The sequence below is a fragment of the Drosophila eugracilis genome, unplaced genomic scaffold, assembly GCF_018153835.1.
Source record: "Drosophila eugracilis isolate 14026-0451.02 unplaced genomic scaffold, ASM1815383v1 contig_408, whole genome shotgun sequence".
In the NCBI taxonomy this organism is placed as follows: domain Eukaryota; kingdom Metazoa; phylum Arthropoda; class Insecta; order Diptera; family Drosophilidae; genus Drosophila; species Drosophila eugracilis.
Genome location: NW_024573270.1, coordinates 1102755 through 1126266, shown reverse-complemented (window position 1 = coordinate 1126266; position 23512 = coordinate 1102755). Strand labels below are relative to the sequence as shown.

Below are 23512 nucleotides of genomic sequence, written 5' to 3'. Positions count from 1 at the left end.
GATGCTTATTTGAAATTCATTTCGAAAGAATTTTTTAACAAAGGGCTTGTGGTTTTTATTGGAAAAGGAAATTGCAATTTAATATCTTCTTAGTTCCCTCCATTGGCAAATATCAAATCATTTTAAAATCATTTAAAGAAAAAGTTTAGTGGCTTTTCATTCGAAAAGGGAAAAAGCAATTGAATATCTTCGAAATTACCTCCCTTGCCTAAGGTGAAATATAAATGGCGCTTTTTGGATGCCAAACTTAAAATAATTTTTACTAACTATTAAAAAAGCCTAGTGAGTTTTTTATTGGAAAAAGAAAATGCATTTGAATATATTCTTAGTTCCCTCCATTGGCAAAAGATCAAATCTAGATGGCGCTTTCCCTTAGCAAATTTATACTTGCCATTTAGATGGCGCTAATTTAGATGGGCTAAAGCCTATTTTCCCAACATTTTACAGAAATTTAGTTTATAAATCAATATTTAAAAGTGTTTCAAATTATACAAACTAAAGAAATCAAAAAAAAAGATGGCTAGACTTTATCTGAAGATACATTGTTCATATAATAAAAATAATAAACATATTTGTTTCCAATTCAATACATTTTTCCACATAACTTTCTTATTTTAGTAAAAGTTTGGTCTTAGACTTGAGTTTATCCTGAAAAAGCTGCTTAACTTTTCCAAAAAGCTTACAGTTGTTTTAAAACCAAGATTACGAATATTTAGTCCAAAGACTAAGTCTAGAAATTGAAAAGCTTTTAGCAGGTTCGAAAGAATTCTACAGAGATGTTTTTGAAAAGCTAGAAAAAGCCAACTCAAATCGAACAAAAGCTTGCAACACGTTGTGTTGCCAAGTGGTGTTGCTACTTGGCTTTTTGTGGATGTTGCTACTTGCGTACGCCAGCAACATCTGTTGGGGCGCAGCCTCAGCGACGCCGTCAGTTGGCTCTTGACTCTCCCACGTTGCAGTCGGTGGTTCTGCCCGGAATCGGAAACTAATTCGAAATCCGAAACGGAATCGGAATCGGCATCGGCATCGGAATCAGAATCTTTGCCCGGATTCTAAAGCGGACTGAGAGAGAGTGGTTCGGCACGGTTTCAAGTTTACACTTGCAACAGCAGCAGCAGCAGCAGCAGCGGCAGCTGCAGCAGCAATAGTGGGCAGCAAAAAATCAACAAAATCAACAAAGGCAACAAAGGCGGTGGGCAAAAAGCAATCAGCAAACAGTCGGTTGTAAAAAGGACTAGGAAAATAGAAAAATCGGGTGGCGAATAAAACAGGGAAATCTAGCAGAGGGGGCTAGCCTTCTTGTTGTTGCTACTGCTACGGCTGCCACCGCCACTGCCACTGCTGCTTCTGTGGCTGGGAAATTTGTTTGTTGTGCTTTCACATTTCCCTTACATTCCTTTTTTTTTCAAGTATTTTTAGTGCTTGCGTGCGAAATTTTGTTGGTGTCAAAGTTAAACATTTTACGTGATATGTAAGTAGCAGAGCCTTGAAAATAGCAAAAATAGCCAAAAAAAAAAAATATATAAGGGAAAATCAATGCGCGTATGCGTGTGCCCCACTGTCTGTGTGTGTGTGTTTGTGTGAGTGTGTGTGACTATGAGTGTGTGTTTGTAAGAGGGAAAATCCATAAAACGGCGTGAAGTGAAACTCGAATTTGTCGCTGTCTTGGCATACGAAAAATAAAGCTATTCAAATAATTTCTTTCGATTCGAATCAAAGACACCCCTTAATCTAACAGTGTAAGTGTGAATGTGTCTGTGTGTGCATGCTGCATGCGTGTGTGGGTGTGTGTGTGTGTGTGCAATTCTCTGTTTTTGGCAACCACAAAGTGCCAAAATCCGTTCATCTGTGGTAAAAAAAAAATAACATCAGAAAAAAAGACAAAAAGAAAAATCCCCCTTGGAAGCTTTGTAAACAAGCAATTCGGCTGCCAAACACGGAATCGCCGAACAGCTGATCCACCGCCCAACTCTGCCACCCACTGAAAATGCGCCATCCCCTGCAAGAAGAACACACACACACATAGCCGCCACTCACATTCACACACACACACACAGGCAGAGGTGAAATTGCTGCCAAAAACTGTCTGTCGACACAATGCAGAAGAACTTTTTGACCAGAAAAGAACAGTGGGCAGAATCTTAAAGATGCGTCGAAGATTATTTCGTAAACTCTTTTAAATTTAAATCAAACTTAACATATATTCTTTGCTTAAATTGAATTAAAGTCTTAGTATATCAAGTAAATATTATTATTATGATAATAACTAAGGAATTGGGAGTTTTTTTTCCCTTTGCTGGATATTTTTGATTTAACATTTTTAACATTTTGATTTTGTTTCAAAAAAGAGTCATTACATTAATAAACTTTGGGAATTGTCGGAATATTATTGCCTTTAAAAGTCACAATTTACCAACAGCCAATGAAAACCTTAAAATATTTGCATAACCAGTTACTTTTTATATAAAGTTTAACTCCATCTCTTGATATTTTGAATAAAAATCATCAAATAGCATATAATAGATACCATTTTTAGCTTATTTAAAAGATTAAAAAAATCTTGAACAAAAAAAGTTTAAATATATTTAAATATTTTAAGTTAATATTTCTCATCTTTAAAATAATCCATAAAATATTTTAATAAAAAATAACCACTGTACAACAACATCAAACTGATTATGTTTCCAATAATCTATCACCTTTCTCCACAAACACAAACAAATGCACACACACGAGCAGTGCAAGGACAGTCCAAGAATACTAAAAAGAAGAAGAAGTATATTTGCAACACCAAAACTAAACAACTGCAACTGCAAAAGCAACATTTAGCTGCTAGTGCAGCTCCCACAGCCATCGCCGCCGCCAAGTTCAAAATCAACGCCTGACAATGACAAAAGCAGCAACGTGGCGCCCACCAAGCCCAAAAATAATACCAGCAACAACAACAGCTACAATACCAATCAAAACAGCAATATCATCAGCAGCAGCAGCAACAACAACAAGGACAGCAGCAGCAGCAGCAGCAGCAGAGGCAGCAACTGCAACTGCAACTAAAGCAACAACAATCAATGGGCCCCAAACGACATGGCGACGTCAACGAGGCTGCACACCAGCAACACCAAACATGCAGCTGAAGCAGCACCAGCACCAGCTCCAACAACAACAACAACAACAATCGTACTTGCAATGCCTAAAGGCGGCCTGTCGACTGGGGGCGTGGCTGCCACCAATGACGTCGATGTGGCTGCCAACTGACTCAATCGCCCAGCTGATTTTGGCCCTCTGCCTGCTGGGCTGCCTCAGCCCCTTTACAGGTAATTAGCATTTAATATGTACTAGTAGACTTTTCCTGCCCATTTTCCCTTTCCCCTATCTATCTATCTAGCTGGTATATCAAATGTTTTAGGGTGGTTCTTTATAAATTAAAAATAATTAGCTAGGGATTGGCAAGTACTGTTTAAAGAAAGGTTCTGAGGCGAAAACTCTAAAAAGCTCTGAGAAATCACTTAAAATATTATTCAACGAAGGAATTTTCAGATATCCCATAAAGAAACTCCTTCAAAACTCAAAAGAAATCATTAACTTTTTCCAGTTTCATGATTATTTTTTATACATTTTTTAGAAACAACTTAAAAGTTCTTAAAAATAAAAAAAAAATATTAGGAAAATATTATGATTAAAACACAATATTTAAGCAAAAAGTTTGGAACTTTCCAAAAAAAAATGTCCTAATATTAAGCATACGCCACGTTGACCGAAAAAGAAATGACTCTCTTAAAAAAAACTTTAAAAAACTAATATGCTGGCTAAATCAGAAATTTGGATGCATATAAGTAACGTCATATATAATTTATAAAAATAAGAAAAAATTAACCAAGGTCCACCCTTCACCCACATTCATTTGCATTTCCTCGTTAGCAGCGTTTTGGCGTCTTTTGGCTCAGCCCCCGAAATCGAATCAGTTTTTATGCCCTCTAATGACGCGATTATCCAGAAGAATAACAAAAGTTTCGCAGAGAATTAATTTTTTAGTACAGAAAAAATAAAGAAAACCTGTCAGAAATTTTGCCATAACAATGTCAGCATGCCTTCGGTTTGATATTTTACCATTTTCCTTCTTTCCCTTTCCTTTTTTTTTGTTGGAATTTGCATATATCGAAGGTTGCAAACACCAAAACCAACACTCCACATTCTAAGGCGCCGGTGAGTCGGCCATAAATCTGCCTATTACAGTGAACACTAGCCCCTGTGGGACAGCCTATATATGTACATATATATATTTGAAATCAATAATGTAGCTGCCTAAGTGCAAGCCTTTAAGGTCAGTCGTTATGTGTTTTATTAAAATTCCCTCAAAGAATCATAAGAGTTTTGCAAATCTATTATTTAACTTTCTAAGTGCTCGGAAGAAAGGCCATTTGTTAACTAGAAAATCTATTAAATTAATCTCAAGAGTTTTTAAATCTATAGAAATAAATAATTAAGAGGGCAAGTAGGCAAATTTAAGTTTTAAATGGCAAGCAAATTCCTAAAATAAAATCAATTTAAATCACAAAATCAAAATTTTTGTGCTTGAAAGTTAGCAAGGCATTATAGTTTTTCTTGGGAATTTTCTTTCAGTTACTTCTCATAAAGCTTATCCACTGTATTTTACCTTGCCTATGCTCAATCAAATTTGATGATTCTGTTTTTCTTTTATGTGCCAGTCGGAGTCGGGCCATAAACAATTGCCAGCAGAATGAGAAAAGTCTTGAGATTGCCTAAAAAGGGTGAAAATGCAGTGAGGAAAATTCCCTGTTCTAAAAATTAGAAAATTATTCACTAGAACTTGAACAAAGGTCAGGAAATATTCAGGCCTGGAAATGTTATTCAAAAATAAAAGTTAGTTCTTAATAATTTTCCTTTTTTAGAATCTCTACATAAACCTTAAAGATAAAAAAGATAGAAAACTGAATCATAACTTCCATTTTCCAACCATTTTTTCGTGCCATGTTAATGGGGTTTTTCCTTTTTCCAGCCGTGTATGCTTTTTTCTATTGAGCAGTTTGAGTTGTTAGTAAGAGTTGGAATACAACCTTGACTTTGCACATGCAACGAACACGGCTGTGTTTTAACCCTGCCTGCCACTTGTGCCACAAAAATTTGAATGTTAGAAACGAAAATGTGGAAGAAGAATAGAAGAAGAAACTGGAACTGGAACGAGGGAGCATGTGAAAGGCACTTGAATACTGATGATTCAACTCGAGTAAGATGGATATCGAACGATATCCTCTCCATCAATCTTGAGCCATTCTATAGCCTACTTAGTGGCGCCAGGGTCTAATTAATTGCACAATGAATGAAAGAGGGTTAAAAAGGGGTAAAAACGGGCAATGCAAAGTTGGAGGAGGAACATTATTTTAGTTAAGAAATTAATAATTTACTAAACAAGGTTAAAATAACAATATTAGATCATGAGAACTAAAATATTTTACCTTAAAACTGATTTTTTAACATACTCGTATTTAGTAAAAACTTTCAAGATGTTAACCTTCCTAATCGAAATCTCAAACCAGCAGCAATGCGAGAAGCTAATACCCTGCCCTAACCAAATATATATTCCTTAGGGGGTTAATATATTTATATAACCCGAATATATATCCCAGTCCTAACACTAGGCATTAGCTTACATAAACTCACCGCCCCGATCGATGGCTGAGCGTTGCGTTTCAGCTAATTACATCGGCCTGGCTGGTGGTGCTCGTTTACATTACATTTTTCCATCGTGATGACGATGACGATGGCTTTGGTGGTGCAATCAATCGACCGTTGAGTGGTGACAAGAGTGTTGGGTGTGCCATGCCATCGAGATGCCATCGCCCAATGGGTGATTATGGTCAACGATGCAATCGGATAGATGGATGGATGGCCAATCGATCCATTCCATTCCATCGGCTAATCTTTGGGCCTGAATCATTCAGTCAGGGTCAGCCAATGGCCCTCATCCTTGGCTCCTTACAGCCAAATAAGTGTTTTACAAAAAATTTTTATTTGAAATTTAATTACCAGAGCAGTCATTTAATCTGATAGTTAAATTCATTTATCAATAGACTTTTTTACGGTATTAAAGTTTTACAAAAAAAAAAGAAAAAAAAAGAAATACAAAAAGACATTTCACACAATTTATAAACATAAATTGTGTTCGTACATAAAAATCCTTTTTTCCATAGAATTTTCATTAAAAATTCAAATAAGTAAACAATTTTTATAGACGTTTTATCCAAATAATAATCAATGAAGCTTTCTCCGCTTATAATTTTAAACTCTCGACCCTAGGCAGCCCACGTGCCGCGTTGTTTTAAACGCTGCTCACCAGCAATCCTCTTGGCCCATTACGCATACGACACGTTGACGGGCAATGAGGGAGGTGAAAAGAAAAAAAAAAAGGAAAACACGAGGCAAAAGCAAAATGTGACATTAGACATTCGAAAAGGGGAAAAAGGGAAGGGAAAAGAGAGAAACGACGACGTGACCAGGCTAATTACACTGCACCATGGCATTCAAAATGGTTTTATAATCTGCGCTTCCGTTAGCAATACGCCAGCCGAGACGAAACTTGGCCAAAACAAATGTCCACAAAATGTCTTTCAGCCGCTTTTCACAAGCTTTTCCATTTAGCCGCACTTTGCAAAATTCGCATTAGTGACAGCCATTGATTGCCAAACACGAGAAAGCCAATCAAAAATAAGTGTATAGTGAAAGGTTGGGAAGTGAGGATTACGAGGGTTATAATTCTAATAATAAAATCAAAAATTGGTAATAAATTAGGATATAAATCCACTTAGTTTTAGATTTGATTTTAAGTCTTTCAAGTTCTTAATCATTATTATCTTAGTTCAGTTGCATTTTAAACTAATTTGTTGATCTAAGATCGAAGAGTTAACCTTATATACCCAATATCAGAACTATAGATTTGAATATTTTTTCACAAATTTAGTAAATATCATAAAATATTAATAATATTTTATACCCCTTATCCTTCATACATACATTTATTTTTTGCCCTGTGCATAGAGTGGCGAAAGAGAGCCACAAAGCAGGCAGCAAAAGTGGAAAACTTGATGGCTGCACTCACTCAACGATGCCACCGTGACCCTGCCACTTTGCCGCCCCTCTTGTACCGACATTCCCCCCTCCACCCGATTTTCCTTCACTTTCCTTTTGGCCGCTTAGGCATTTATGAACTGCTTCGACACAAGGCTGCAACTGTGGCAGTGCATTTCATTTTAATTTTTTTTCTGTTTTCTGTTTTTTTTTTCTCCTTGTTGGGTTGGAAAAGAGAGGCTCATTGTTGTTGGCCAGCCAGCATTTTGAATTGGCTACGAGGAGGAAAAGCGGAAAATCTTTTTAGCATTCTTCTTCTCTCGTCAAGTTCGGGAAAGTGGCGTGTGGCGTATGGCGTATGGCGTTTGACATTGAAAGTTAACTTCCCACATTTCCGTTGAAAATTGATTAGGGTTTCACTCTGACAACTTGGAAATCAAAGGGAATATTATACATATTTTATAATATTAACTAAATTTGTGATAAATCAAGATATGAGAGGAAGATATATGAGAGGAAAATCTTTGATTAGCTTGTTTAGAAATATCATGTAATATTAATTATATAAATAATCGATATCAAATTTCGATTTTTTATATTAATTGAATATCAATTTAAAGTCTTTAAACAAGCATTCAGATATGGAAGGATATTTGTAGGTGTTACTTCCCACATTCCAGTGAAGAAGTACTTCAGGCGTACTTAAAACCAAAACAGAAAAGATCTTTGATCCTATCCAAATCGTTTAGATATAGAAAAGAGGTTTTAATACTTATAGACATTAAAAATCCTTCTCTATTTCCCACTGATTTGAAATTGAAAACAAAGATCAACTGTTAGCTTTTAGATTTAATAAATATTTCATCAAAAATATATAATCTATAAATATTATTTAAAGAAACAGAAAACCCTGCCTTGCTATCAACAACTATCTAGCTTTGCGAAATTTTGGTCAATTGGTTGGGCATTTCAAAACTAATCATTATTTTTTTGATCGTATGTACATATCATATATGGTCGAGTTGCTTTCATATTTGCCAATTTGCCAATTTTCTTATAGTTTAGCTTGCAATGCGATGCGACCTACGCCCTAAACTAACGGCTGACTATTCATGGACAATAATATATAATATATTGTGTTGCAATGGAAAAAGTATAAAAGGGCACTGACCGCACTTTTGTTGGATTTGATGATTTGATGATTTCATGATGTGTAGATAACTCGTACGTAGATGTATGTAGAATGTAGGTAAAGTTGACTTGTCCCACGGGGCACCGATTCACAGCTCGGCAAATAGAAAAATTTATCATTATTAGAATTTATTTTTATTAATTAATTTAATCAATTAATTTCCACATACCTCGGGGTTCGATACTATTTAAGTTTCCTATATTATAGGCAGATAGATTACCTCGGTTGAAGCTACAAAACTTCGAGCTTCCTTTTGGGTTTTCATTGCATTATAACTTATTTGATTATATGCAATTTTGATAGATCAATTTGGTGTAGCAAATAGCAAAGTTTAAGATTTAAAATTTAAGATTTAAAATTTAAAATTTGAAATTTAAGATTTGAAATTTAAGATTTAAAATTTAAGATTTAAAATTGAATTTAGCATTCAACAAGCTAACTCATATATTTATACAATATGAGCCTAAAGTTGACATGGTCCCACGGGGCACCGATTACATAGCTCGGCATGTTAATTCGTCCCACGGGGCACCGATTCATAGCTCGGCAATAGCTCGGCCAATTTATCGTTATTAGAATTTGTTTATAAGCAGATATTTCATTGCCACTTACCTCGCAGTTCGATACTGTTTAAATTCGTGAATTACTTTCTTTCGGAAATGAAAGAGCCTTCTTCTGACGGATCAATATATTGCTAGATTGCGATTTTAGTTTGAGGAAAAAAATTTCAAATCTGACCAAATGATATGTACATATATACGATCTGTTTTAAATTCAAAAAAGTTCCTATTCTATTTAGCTTGAATTGCTTTAGGCAGTATGGCAAGTTGGCAGTTTGGCAAGTCAAATAAAGGCTAAAGCTAGACTTGCTCAGTTCAGTAACAGCTAAGTATTCAATTGCTGACCAAAATATTCGCATTTCATAGGATATATAGTAATAATATAATGGGAAAAAGTATAAAAGGGCACTGACCTTACTTTTCGTTGTGTAGATTTCTTGTACGCAGATTTATTATTATTTCAGCTTATTATTGTGATTGGACATCCATTTGTCTTATGTAGATAATTTGACTTTTTCACTTTCACTTATCACTGAAAAGAAACAAAATTAAAATTATTAGAAATTATAAAGAAGAATATACTTTAGAATCACTTACCTTAGGGCAACATGGTACCACTCTCACATGCAGATATCATACATTCATTTCTTTTTTTCATTTTCACTTTTCACTGGAAAAAACATTAAATATTAATAGAATTTATAAGGAATCCCTTACTGTAGGGTAACTCACCTTAGGGCAACATAGTACCACGTATTTTTCGAATGCAGACATCATACATGCATTTCACTTTTTCACTTTCACTTTTCACTGAAAAGAAACAAAATTAACATTAGAATTTGCAAAGAATCATATCATTTAGGGTGACTTACCTTAGGGCAACATGGTACCACGCACATCAGTTTTTCGTATGCAGATATGCAGATATGCATTTCACGTTTTTCACTGGGAAAAATAACATTTAACATTATAATTTATAAAGAAGGAAATACTTTATGGTAACTCACCTTTTCCATGTGATTTAACGCTGATGCTGGTTTTCTACCTTTGGTAGAGTTGAGAAGGTGACTTGTCCCACGGAACACCGATTCGTGGCTCGGCTGATGATGGTTTCTCTAACCCTATACTAACCTTTGAGATTGAGGAAATCCCTTTCTAAGTCCTAGCTTCCAGTGCATAACATAATAATATGCATCCTTACGTATGCGTAATATCCTGATATTTACATACATTCTATCGCTTTCATAACTCAAACATTCCCTTACATTCTAAGCAAATCAAATACTGATTTTATATAATCATTTCACTTTTTCACTTTCACTTATCACTGAAATGAAACAAAATTAAACTTTTAGAATTTATAAAGAATCACAGACTTTACGGTCACTCACCTTAAGGCAACATCGTACCACGCTGATTGATTTTTCTTATGCAGATATCATACATTCATTTCACTTTTTCACTCACTTTTCACTGAGAAGAAACAAAATTAAAATTTTTAGAATTTATAAAGAATCATATACTTCAGGGTCACTTACCTTAGGGCAACATCGTACCACTCACATCAATATTTCGTATGCATTTCACTTTCACTTTCACTTTCACTTTCTAAGTCATAGCTTCAAGTGCATAACATAATAATATGCATTCAAACGTACGCGTAATATTCTGATAGTTACTAACATTCTATCGCGTTTATAACTTGAACATTTCCTAACAATCCCTAACATTCTGAAGAAATTTAATACTAATTTTGCTTAATTTTAATAAATTCTTAATTAAACTAAGAACTATTACAATAATAGTTGTTTTGTTAGTTAGTTTTGATTATAGTTGTTTGATAATAGTTGTTTTGTTAGTTAGTTTTGATTATCTCAAACAACTTAGTGGCCTGTGTTTCATTTACCAATGCGAACACAGTGCGTATGCATAAAAATATGCTCATATATATCATACGATCGCTTTCATAACTAAAGTTGGTGCTACTTTTGCCGTTTGGCAAGCCAAGCACGAAAGAGGTTTAAGTAAAAGGTACTTTTGGCATAAATGTGGGAAAATGTTCTTAGAACTTGTCTTTCATGGGGATATAGGGAATAATATCATTTCGATATAAAGTTTCATAGTTTTTGGCACGTAATTGAGAAAGATTTGATGTTTCGATTTCTTTGAAATATATATAGCAATGAAAGAAATATAAAAGGATCACTGACCTTAGTCCTGCATATTATTCAAGGTTCTTACTTGGATGAGCTGGTTCTTGAGGATTGCTGATTACTATTTGATTGGTTGACATCCATTTTTGTTACGATATATATATACAGATATTAATTTCACTTTTTCACTGAAAAGAAAGAAAATTAAAATTAGAATTTGCAAAGAATCACATAGTTTGGGGTATCTCACCTTAAGGCAACATGGTACCACGCTCACATGCAGATATCATACAATCATAACACTTTTTCACTTTCACTTTTCACTGAAAAGAAAAGAATTAACATTATAATTTGCAAAGAATCACATAGTTTGGGGTGACTTACCTTAGGGCAACATGGTACCACTCAGAAATGCAGATATCTTACATTCATTTCACTTTTTCACTTTCACTTTTCACTGAAATGAAACAAAAATATCATTATTAGAATATATTAAGAATCAAATACTTTGGGGTCAGTTACCTTATGGCAATACATTCATTTCACTTTTTCACTTTCACTTATCACTGAAAAGAAAAGAATTAACATTAGAATTTGCAAAGAATCAAATACTTTATGGTAACTCACCTTAAGGCAACATGGTACCACGCACATCAATTATTCGTATGCAGATAAGCATTTCACGTTTTTCACTGACTCACTAACTCAAACATTTCTTAAAAATTCCTAACATTCTGAGGAAATCAAATGCTAATGTGCCTTCATATTAATAAACCCTTACTTTTGCTATTAAACATAAAACTATTATTGTACATTTTTTGATTATCTCAAACAACTTAGTGGCTTGTGCTCCATTTAACCCATGCGAACACAGTGCGGATGCGTAATAATCTGCTCATATTTATATTAATCATACGATCGCTATCATACCCAAGGTTGGTGCTAATCTTGCCGTTTGCAAGCCAAGCACGAAAGAGGTTAAAGTAAAAGGTATTTTTGGAAACTTTTCTTAGAACTAGCCTTTCATGGGGATATAGGGAATAATATCATTGCAATACAGAGTTTCCTAGTTTTTGGCACGTAATTAAGAAAGCTTTACGTACTGTTTGGTTGTCTTTGACAAATATATAGAAATAAAAGAAATATAAAAGGATCACTGACCTTAGTTCTCCATATTAGTCAAGGTTCTTACTTTGATGAGATAATTCTTGATGATTTTTGATTATTATTTGATTGGTTGACATCCATTTTTGTTATGCAGATATCAGATATTCATTTCACTTTTTCACTTTTCACTGAAAAGAAAGAAAATAAACATTAGAATTTGCAAAAAATCACATACTTTAAGGTCACCCACCTTAAGGCAACATGGTACCACGCTCACATGCAGATATCATACATTCATTTCACTTTTTCACTTTCACTTATCACTGAAGAACAAACAAAAATAACATTAGAATTTGCAAAGAATCACATACTCTGGGGTTACTTACCTTATGGCAACATGGTACCACACAGAAATGCAGATATCATACATTCATAACACTTTTTCACTTTCACTTATCACTGAAAAGAAGAGAATTAACATTATAATTTGCAAAGAATCACATAATTTAGAGTCACTCACCTTAGGGCAACATGGTACCACGCACATCGATTTTTCTTATGCATAAATTCAGATATGCCTTTCACGGTTTTTCACTGAAAATAAAACATTTAACATTATTAGAATTTATAAAGAAGGAAATACTTTATGGTAACTCACCTTCTTCATGTCATTCAACGCTGATGATGGTTTTCTACCTTTGGTACAGTTGAGAAGTTCACTTGTCCCACGGGGCACCGAATCATGGCTCGGCTGATAATGGTTTTCTTTCGCTTATATAATAAAAATAACCTTATACTAGTCCTAGATTCCAGTACATAACATAATAGTATGTATTCCTAATATTCTGATACTGGTGCCACGTTCGGGGTTCTAACCCACTTTCCATGATTAATTAATAAAACAAAACTTAACTAAGACCATGCCAGCTGATGCTATTCAGAGGCTTCTTTCGTGAAAATGGGCAACCAGCTTATCAGTGGCTTACAATCGAGATCTGAGCTCGATAATCGGCTAAAGTCGATGTTACGCAAACAAAGATTTCGTTTACGAGTAAATAAGTATACGGAGTACGAATACAGTGCGTATGCGTAATAATCTGCTTATATATGTGTTAAACATACGATCGCTTTCATAATTGAAAGAGGTTAGTGTACGAGTTATTTTTGCCATAAATGTAGGAAAATGTTCTTAGAACTAGTCTTTATAGTTTTTTTAAAGTGTTTTACAGTTTTTGTCTTGTAGCTGAGAGCTTTGTTTATGTACTGTTTGGATTTCTTAAATATAATAATAATTTAATATAAAAGGATCACTGACCTTAGTCCTGCACATTTTTCAAGGTTCTTACTTGGATGAGATGATTCTTGAGGATTGCTGGCATCCAGTTTTCTTATGTAGATAACATATATTTATTTCACTTTTTCACTTTCACTTTTCACTGAAAAGAAACAAAATTAAAATTATTAGAATTTATAAAGAAGGATATACTTTTGAGTCACTTACCTTAGGGCAACATGGTACCACGCTCACATGCAGATATCAGACATTCATTTCACTTTTTCACTTTCACTTTTCACTAGAAAAAACATTAAATATTATTAGAATTTATAAGGAATCACATATTGTAGGGTAACTCACCTTAGGGCAACATGGTACCACGTATTTTTCGAATGCAGATATCATACATGCATTTAACTTTTTCACTTTCACTTTTCACTGAAAAGAAACAAAATTAACATTAGAATTTGCAAAGAATCACATAATTTAGGGTCACTTACCTTAGGGCAACATGGTACCACGCTGATTGATTTTTCTTATGCAGATATCATACATTCATTTCACTTTTTCACTTTCACTTTTCACTAGAAAAAAACATTAAACATTATTAGAATTTGCAAAGAATCAACTACTTTAGGGTCACTTACCTTAAGGCAACATGGTACCACTCCCACATGCAGATATCATACATTCATTTCTCTTTTTCACTTTCACATTTCACTGGAAAAAAGCATTTAACATCATTAGAATTTATAAAGAATCACACATTTTAAGGTCACTCACCTTAAGGCAACATCGTACCACGCACATTAACTTTTCGTATGCAGATGTCATACAATCACATCAATTTTCTCTGAAAAGAAAAAAAAGTAACATTATTAGAATCTGCAAAAAATCACATACTTTAGGATCGCTCACCTTGGATTTGAAAATTATTCAGCATTACGTTTGACATTTTCCTTGTTTAGATTTCTCATGTGCTATGTTTAAATTAAAACTGTTTCAAAAAAAAAGAGAGATATTTATTATTAGCAGAATTTATATGCAAGCCAATAATTCATTGCCATTTATCATAACCTTCCCTATTAATCAAAGCTCCGTTAGGGATTGCTTAAATTTTCGGCTATTGGACCTTGACCTGCCCTACCTGCAATCTAAAGCAAAGCTCCATCAAAGCTCAAACAAAGCTCATAACTCCTCATTGCTGCGATCTCCTCTTATCTATAATTTGATCTATTTTTAGCACTGCAATTTGAGAGAGCCAATCTTTATGAATGAAAAGCGTAAGACCAAAAATTCGCAAAGAGCTTTTAAAGTCGTGGGACAGAGGAGAAGGGCAGAGGGAGATGGCTACGGCTTAAGGTGTAATTCGCAATATCTTCTCCTTCCTCACCTCTTTCAATTTTTTGGCTGCCTTCTCTTTATCAAAACTATTCAATCGCTCGGAATGAAAGCAAAAGGAAAGGCCAATTACGCATTTTTTCGTCTTGTTCTTTTTGTTCTTGTTCCGAATTCCAAACTGCGTAATTAGCTGCGCATATTTTTCACCTGCATATATGTATGTATGTAGACTTATGTAAGTGTATGCATATGACGCCCACACATACCCTACAACTTGACCGGCGGAGCACCCTTTGCACTTTGGCTTTCAAAATTAACTAAAATCACAATTAAAACACTTTAAATTAAACAAAACTCAAAAGAAAGACCTGCGATCACTTTTTTAAATTATAATTTGAACTCTTTTTAACACCTTTTATCAGCAAAAGTAAAGTAGGCTTGCAATTTAGATGACGGACGCTGAGAGACTAAAAGCTGGAAGGGCTTTGTAAAATCTGGCATACCTATGTAAAATCTGCACAACTGATTAAAGTCCAAAAAACTTGGTGTACCTAAAATCTGCAGAACTTATTTAGGAACGCAGAGGGGAAAGAGGAGACGAGAACATTCCAAAGTTCCCCTCTATGCTTGTACCCCTCCTTGTCCCCACTTCTCTTTCTTATCAGCAAAACTAAAATAGGCTTGCAATTTAGGTGAGGGACGCTCAAAGACTAAAAACTAGAAGGGCAATAACCTGGTATACCTAAAATCTGCAGAGCTGATTAAAGTCCAAAAAACTTGGTATACCTAAAATCTGGAGAACTGATTAAAGTCGAAGTCAAACTTAGTATACCTAAAATTTGAAAGACGTAATTTAGCGTCGCAGAGGGGAAAGAGGGAAGAGGAACATTCTAGAGATCCCTCTATGCTTGCACTTCTCATATTTCCCCACTCCTCTTTATCTTTGTTTCGCAAATTTATATCAAGGGAAATTAATATATGTATAAGACATTTCACCCTTAACTTTCCTTAATACTCAACGTTCTTATTGGAATTAGTTAGTTATTGATCTCATTTGACCTTGACCTTCCCCACAAAACTTTCCATTGGGTTTCTTTTACAACTGCGTAAATTTCTCACCTACACTTCTGCATACATACATATCTGCATATATGCATATATCAATTAATAGAAATACTTACATAGAATCAGGTAGACGCCCACACATACACTTGCACTTATCAAAACTTGCACTTTGACATTAAAAATGAATTACTTTACTTTGAAAACGATTAACATTAATGAAAACTCTAATAAAACACTGCTGCGATCACTTTTTATCAATTATTTTATCAATTTTCTTAACACTTCTTAAGAGCAATGAGAATTTACTATATGCGTGCAGTCCGGGTGGCCTTCTAATTATGACTGAGAACAGGTGAATGACAATTTTAAGCCGCAGAAGCCAAAGAGAGTTACAAAGATCTTCGGTTACTCTCTCCTCTCTCAAATGTTTGTCTCCTCTTTATCCAAGAACTCAAATCAGTGCAGACAAGAACCAATATTACATGACATCGTATAGACTAGGAGTGCTTGATTAATATTAAATTAATTAGATAAAACGGCTGCTACTTTAAGAAATGTAAAAAGTTACGTAATATAATAATAATAACGTAAGACTCCTTTTAACATTTTTTTAAATTTTTATCCCTTTGCTATACCCATTACTATATATCATTAAATCAATATACCAAAAACAAGGGGTAACGCTATAGTCGAGAGGCCGCCTGCTACTCTGTTTATTTCAGCATAAATCTGCCAATAGATGAAAGCGACACCTGTAATTTCTCGATTTCCATTTACTTTGTTGATTTTAAAGTTTATATGACCACGGGCGAAAGCGACACCTGTCATTTTGAAAGACCCATTTGTTGGTAGAATCTGGAACTAAGTCGTATTTATCAATTGGCGTCACTGCCCTTGTAAGACCTAAAATCTGTAATAGTTGATGAATTGCTGCTGCTGCTGTTGGCAAGCTGAATTTTGAATGATTAATCGAGAGATTAGACTGCTTAGGGTGTTAGTAGTGGATTAACTATTGATCTTGATCAAAAATATATATCCTCTAAGGCTTCCTTTCACTCTACGATGCATAAAAAGTACCCTTTAACCCTAAGACCAACAGCTATAAATACCTACAGACATCTCTACATTGCCCCTGAATTAAAATAGAAAAACTAAACTGAATCAAAATGAGATTACACGCACAGAAATGCCAAAGAAATGCAAACGAATGGCATAAATTGCCAACGAAATGCAGCAAAATCAAATCAAATTGCAATTGACATATAAACATGAACTCAAATTCAAATATTTTGATATATGCATATCAATTTACGTATATTTACAACATCAAACGAGTCAAAGCATTTAAATTAAACTCAATTGCTGGGCAATTGAAAACGAATTGAGTGGAGTCACCCTTCAGCTCTCTCAATTAGTTTGCCTTCCACCTCGTACCTTTCAATTATTTTCCAAAGAGTTGTAAAATTCAATGCTAATTTCGTCTAATTGCAAGTTGTCACGAAGTCGGTGCATTTCAAGCGATGGAAATTGATTTTCCTCCTGCTGAACTCGTAAATAGAACAAAGGACTAGACCAATTTAAACGCGTTTCAGATGAATTCCCCGCTGCCAAAAGAGTGAAAAACAACACTTGAACAGGATGTTTCTGAAATGTTGGAGGGGCACCTTGTAAAATGTCACAACAAAAGCTATTTATAAGTGAGTCGCGGCCCTGGACGCACCCCAAAAAATCCCCGCAAGCCCCCCACGAAAATCCCCATGAAAACCTCCATGTCCGTCGACCGGATTCTCAGCGCTCGGTTCAGGTGGAAATTAAAAAAAAAAAAAAAAAAAAAAAAAAGAAAACCAAAGGCCAGGCATTAAAAAGTAATAAACATAATTGTAAAATAATGCTGGCCCTGCCATGGAATGCATTTTCCGGCACTTGAAGAAAATGCCACTAAAATTTGTAAAGAAAGTTAAGTTAATGAAATTTTTTCCAAGTCGAAACTAGAATCTTAGAAATCTCGAAAAACTATGTTCCTTAATTTTCTTGATAAGAAATTTTTAAATTAATAATTTACGAAAATGTTCAAAAATTTTCATGAAATCTGGTACTTCCCAATTTATTTCCCACAGTGTGGGGCATCCACTAAGAAGGGCGAAGGTTAAACAGAGGATGGGTGCCAAATGTGGGTGGCAGGGTGGAGGAGGCGAGGCGGTGGCCTGCTAAACTTTGACCCAGGACACAGCTAAATTGTTTGGGCGACAGCTGGCGCACGAAACTTGAACGTTTGCTTTTAATTATTCAGCGATCTTAAAAAAAGGAAAGAAAGGAAGAGGACTGCAGCGAATGAAAGACAAGGTGAGAAAAGCAAATAAAATGGAGAAAGCCAAGAACAAAAGAGAAAGTTGGATAAGAAAGCAAAGAAAAAACCCGGCATGAGTACATACTCGTACATAGATATTAAGGACGAAAAGCACGTGCAGCTGCAATGACGGAAAATCGTGGAAATTCGCGGATAAGAAGGGCGGAAGAGCAAAATGAACGAATGGACCGATGCAGGGCAAACAAACAAAGTCAACAAACAACTGCAGCTTCCGCCCAAATGGCGTTCTCTCTCTCTCTCTCTCTGCACCCCTCTGAAAATTTTCCAATGCTGCAACTTCCAAAAAAAAAGTGAAAAAGTGAAAAGAAAAGCTGGCAGAACGAGAAATAACTCGAAAAAAAGAGAACGAAAAATGTTGGCAGACATTCTTTGACAATAACACTGCAATGATTTCTTATAGAAAGTTGCTTATAATTCTCAAGTTCCTTTTCTGGAAAGGGATTAAAGCTTTGAAAAGACTGCTTATAATTCCCAAGTGGTTAATAAAACGCTTTAAACTTAACATATTAACCATTTTTTTATATTTTACAATAATTCCCAAATGTGGGATACAAATACCAATTTATTTGATGTGTAGAAAGCGACCCATTAATTTCGTGGTCTCGGTCTCGAACTGGCACCTTCGAACCTGCAACAAATGCCCAGCCACAACGCCTACGTCACTTGCAACAAATTGCGTTCCCTTGTTGGGGCAGCAATGTTGCAGAGCTTTTTTGAGTCTCCGAGCAGAAAAGCTAACATAATGCCTAGCGCAACCCCCCAGGGGAAAACAGAGGAACACCCCTCGTTGACCCCATCCTTTACGGAAATGCCAGCTGTCTGTCCCCACACATGTCCAACTGTCAGTGTTAGTCTCCTATTATTATTGCCACCCGGAAAATTACATTCCAGCAGCGGTAATTTATGTACTAAATAAGAAAGGCTAACACTTTTGGGGAACCTAAAAAATGTTAATAAAAGTTAAAAGAGAAGTTCAAATTAGTCTTAGGTAGACCAACTTTAAGTCTATAAATTAAGACACCTTTTACTCATTCATGAAAAGCCAAGCAACCAAATCAGCTGACAATAAAAAATCAGTTCAATGGCAAAAAAACGGCGCAAAAAACACGTATTATCTGGCTTTCGATTCGAACGACTCGGCGGCTTCATGATCCCGAGTTCAACTTAATTGATAGTCGATGATCCGGCGGGATCAACCGGCCTGACTAGCCGGATTAAAGTGGAGCATTACCAGATAGTACACATAGATTTATATAACTATTTTTAATAATTAATGGCATCTGAAAATGATATATATTTTTTTTTTGTAGCTGCACTCGAGGAGGACTGCGTTGACTTTCAGGGCAACAAGGTCAACCATGGAATGCTCTATGTACCCGGACCGGGAGTCTGCAGCCTCTGTGTCTGCTACCATTCCGAGCCACTCTGGTGCAAGGCCATCTACTGTGATCCGCCCTATGTTAGTAGTCTTATTAATCTTATTTTAATAATTTTTTAATCAAAAACTCGTAATTTTCCTTTTTTAGTTTTGCAAAAACTTTCGTGTTGGCGAGCGCTGCTGTGAGTTCGAGTGCTTGGATCCGCCCGGCGAGGACAAACTGTACCAGGTAAGTGATAACCCCATGAAAATATATAACTTAAAATCATTTATGATATATGAAATTACTTTATCTGTCAATAGGAACGTATGCGAAAGAGGGCCGAGATATTGGCCGGCAACAGTACAGCCTCGAATGTCCAACTGGCACCGATAGCCATGTCCACCATAATGTTGGGATTCCTGGGCAACAGTTTCCTCAACTTATAACTACTTGAAGTCAAATAGCAAGAGATCAGCAAGGCGATCAATTCAAGGCGAAGATAAATCAGCTAAATCCTAATTTTTGTTGCTCCTCAAAAAGCGTAGGAACTTCTCACTCCAAAATTATTACAGTGTAATAAGAGGACTAAAAACCAAAAAAAAAGAAAAGAAAAGAACAGAAAAAAAGCAAGATATATATATATCTATATCTAGAGTAATATCTACATTAATTTAGCAGATGCAAAATGGCATAGGTTTTCACTAATATCCCCAGACTTAACAAAAAAGAAAATACAATAATAATTTCCAAAGAAAAGAAAAACAGAAAAGAAGCAAGGAAAAGTAACATGGAAGGGCACCATAATTGCAGAACATTTTTCAAAATACTTTCAATGTGATCCGAATCGAATCGGTAGAGCCAGATATATAGCATATACATTTACATCTACCTAAGATTATATATATATACAGATATATATATATATATATGAGTAAGCAACACCAAGAAACCAGAACAAACTCATCAAGCAAACGTATAAGACAGTCTCTAGATCCTAAGACTCTATAGTAAAAGATATATATATACAGATATATATATATATATATACAGATATGGGAATCTAAGTAAGCATATTGTACATAAGAGTATATAGCTCTTTGTATCGGATCAAAAAGAAATTGTTGATTAGTGTTTAGCTAGTGAAGCTAGGAAGATAGGGTTTTTTTTTTTTTGAAAGTAAAATCCAATTAAAATGTTCACCGGCACACCACAGATCATCGCATTAGATCCAGCTCCCTGATAAACTTTCTTTAGAGCTGTCTAAGCAAGGCTAGTTTAAATGATTTTATTCAGTTTTTTAAACTTAAAAACAAATTGGCAATTTAAATCTAAGAAATCGTTTCAAACGATAATAATACAATTTTCTATCGTCTGCCTGACAGCTCTATTTTCTTTCTATATATATATGAGATATATATTATATATATATATAAACATGTAAAAGCGGATCTTGATCTTAGTAAATGGTAGTAAATTACACATATCTTGGCAACATTTTTTCCAAAAATATTATAACACAAACACACTCACGGACACACGGAATAAATCATTAACTCTTGCATTGGTGCTAATTTTATCGTAGGCTAAAATATTATTATAAAAAAAGAACTCACTTCGCACATCCCAGACTCCGGTATCATATTGAATCAAATTCTATATACTATATATATATATATATTAATTAGGTAATGTAATCGAGATACAAGTAGTTAACCAATTTAACTAGAAGGGAAAATGGAGAGGAAAACCCCTATGTTTTGTGTAAGAAAATTGCCCAAGGTAAACCTGTTAAAGATCTAATAATAATAACTAAAGAAAACTAACTCCTATGTTCACTCGCTCGATAAGGTTTTAATTTTGGACAAATCGATTGCATAATCAACTAAAAAATAAAAGCAAAAATAACTAAAAACTAAAACGGTTTGGCAAAGCTTAGTAGAAAAAAAAAGTTGGAAAAATCCCTAGATCTCGTTTCAAACTTTAGGCTAAAGACTCCTCTGAAGCCATCTCCTTCCCTCTACGATTGTAGGAAATAAAGAAAATCTAGACATATAGCAGGACCAGCAAACTTAAATAGAATCAATATATAATGGGTATTACGAGCCCTAGGAAAAAGTTGGTCAAATTTTTTTCACTTGACGGCACATCAAAAGCAAAAAAAACTTAACAATAAAAAACAACTTTAAAGAGAAAAACACGGAAAAATCCGAGAAAAAAACGTGGAGTACGGCTGTGAAAATTATGTTTGCTTTAAAAATGCATAAACGCAACTGTAAATAATAAATGAATTACTAAACTAAAAATTAAAGAAAACAAAAAAAAAAAAAGAGAATATGAAAACTTTTCAAATCAAGTAGAAAATCGGACGGGAATGTGAAGTAAAGCTCAGCGAGAATGTTAATAAGATGGGAAAAATAACTAATTAACTGAATGTACAATTCAATATGCCACAAACATCTGACCAATTATGATCCATAACAGATAAAATATATATATATATATATATACATACATCAATCCAAGTAACTTATAAGTAAAAATGACAAATTTTGAATTAAAGACAAGAGAGAGTAATGGCAGATTCGAAGCGCGCTTAACAAATTTTTAAAACATAGACTCAAACTAACAAATGCAAATTGGCTTTAATTAACAACTAATAACGAAACAAATCACACGAATAATAATCTTAACAAAATATTTCTAAACTATATCTGTTTCTTTGGTTTAGTTCTAGTTTGTTCTTTTGTTTTTGTATTATCCACTTTAGTTAATAGATAGAAAGTGTTGTGAAACAACCGAAAAACAAAACAAACAAAGAAAAACATTTTCCTAAACTTAAGCGCTTTGCCATTTAGCAGAGGGGACCCTCGAAAGATCCTCGAAAGAAAGGTTTTTTATATAATAAAAAAAAAAAAGAAAACGTGGGCTATAGGCAGGATATATAGAGCATTCCGATATCTGATATACAATATAACATATATATTCTCTTAGTTCCATACAAAATCCAAATAAAATTGAAAAAGTATTCCCAGGAAAGGAAATAAATTAATATTTGAATAACGGGAATGTGAAAGAGATGACCTGAATGGAAAAGTCAAATAGAAAGAGAGAGAGAGAGAGCGGGCATTGACATTTTGATATCCCCCCTGGGGGCTATATATATCCTGCCTTCCAGACTGGCAACTATTATTAAATCTTTATTATTGATAAACAATTATTATTGTAGAGCAGGTAATATTTTACATTTCTTAAAACAAATCCAACAAAAAAACCAAAAACCGAAAACACAACCACTACTATTAAACTTGACAATTTTCAATGTAATCCAAAAAAAAAAAACCAAAAACAAAAGTTATAACGAAAGAGCGTCTAATGGAAAATCTTCAACAAAATATAAAAAAAAAACAAGGTCTATATATTAATTATAATAAACAAAGAAAGAAATGCCATAAAAAAGTTTAAAGATAATTTAGCAAATGAGAGGCAAATTCAAAATCATGTATGCATACTTTATAATAATAATAATAATAATAATTCTAAATACCAGATAAATTTTAACAAAAATATACAAATATTTTCACAATAGCTTAAAAAAATCTACCAAGTGTTATTTTTTTGGGAGGGTTAACATGATATTTTATCGATCATAAACTTATCAGGTAATCGTAAAGAGTTTGCAAATATTATCTAGGTCAATGGACAATGACCAGCTCTCAAGGTGAGCGCTTCTAATCTACATTATCTCGATTGCCAGTTTAAAATTGGTCCAACCAAAGGTTGCATAAGAAAAGCAACGATTAGATTTCAACCATCTGTGCATTGTATTCTTTATTCTTATATTCTTAGAATTAGTTAGCCGCAGAGCAACAGCTGATAAAACAGGAAGTTATTAATCAACCTGATAGACCAGAATTCTGCCAAATCACTGGCCAGATGTTAAAAGGGCCAACTAATCTCTAAACTGATGGATTTACAAGCATCAAAATTAAGAAAAGATTATACAAGG

At 34.3% G+C, this 23512-nt stretch overlaps 1 protein-coding gene across 1 annotated transcript; it reads left to right on the top strand.

Annotated features, from left to right (window-relative positions):
- Positions 1 to 926: 926 nt before the first annotated feature.
- Positions 927 to 21833, top strand: LOC108103862. Its single transcript, XM_017209569.2, has 6 exons — positions 927 to 1075; positions 1411 to 1471; positions 2740 to 3314; positions 19456 to 19604; positions 19672 to 19752; positions 19827 to 21833. The coding sequence occupies exons 3-6, from the start codon at positions 2888 to 2890 to the stop codon at positions 19950 to 19952; spliced, it is 783 nt and encodes a 260-aa protein (XP_017065058.1). The 5' UTR covers positions 927 to 1075; positions 1411 to 1471; positions 2740 to 2887; the 3' UTR covers positions 19953 to 21833.
- The last annotated feature ends 1679 nt before the right edge of the window (positions 21834 to 23512 follow it).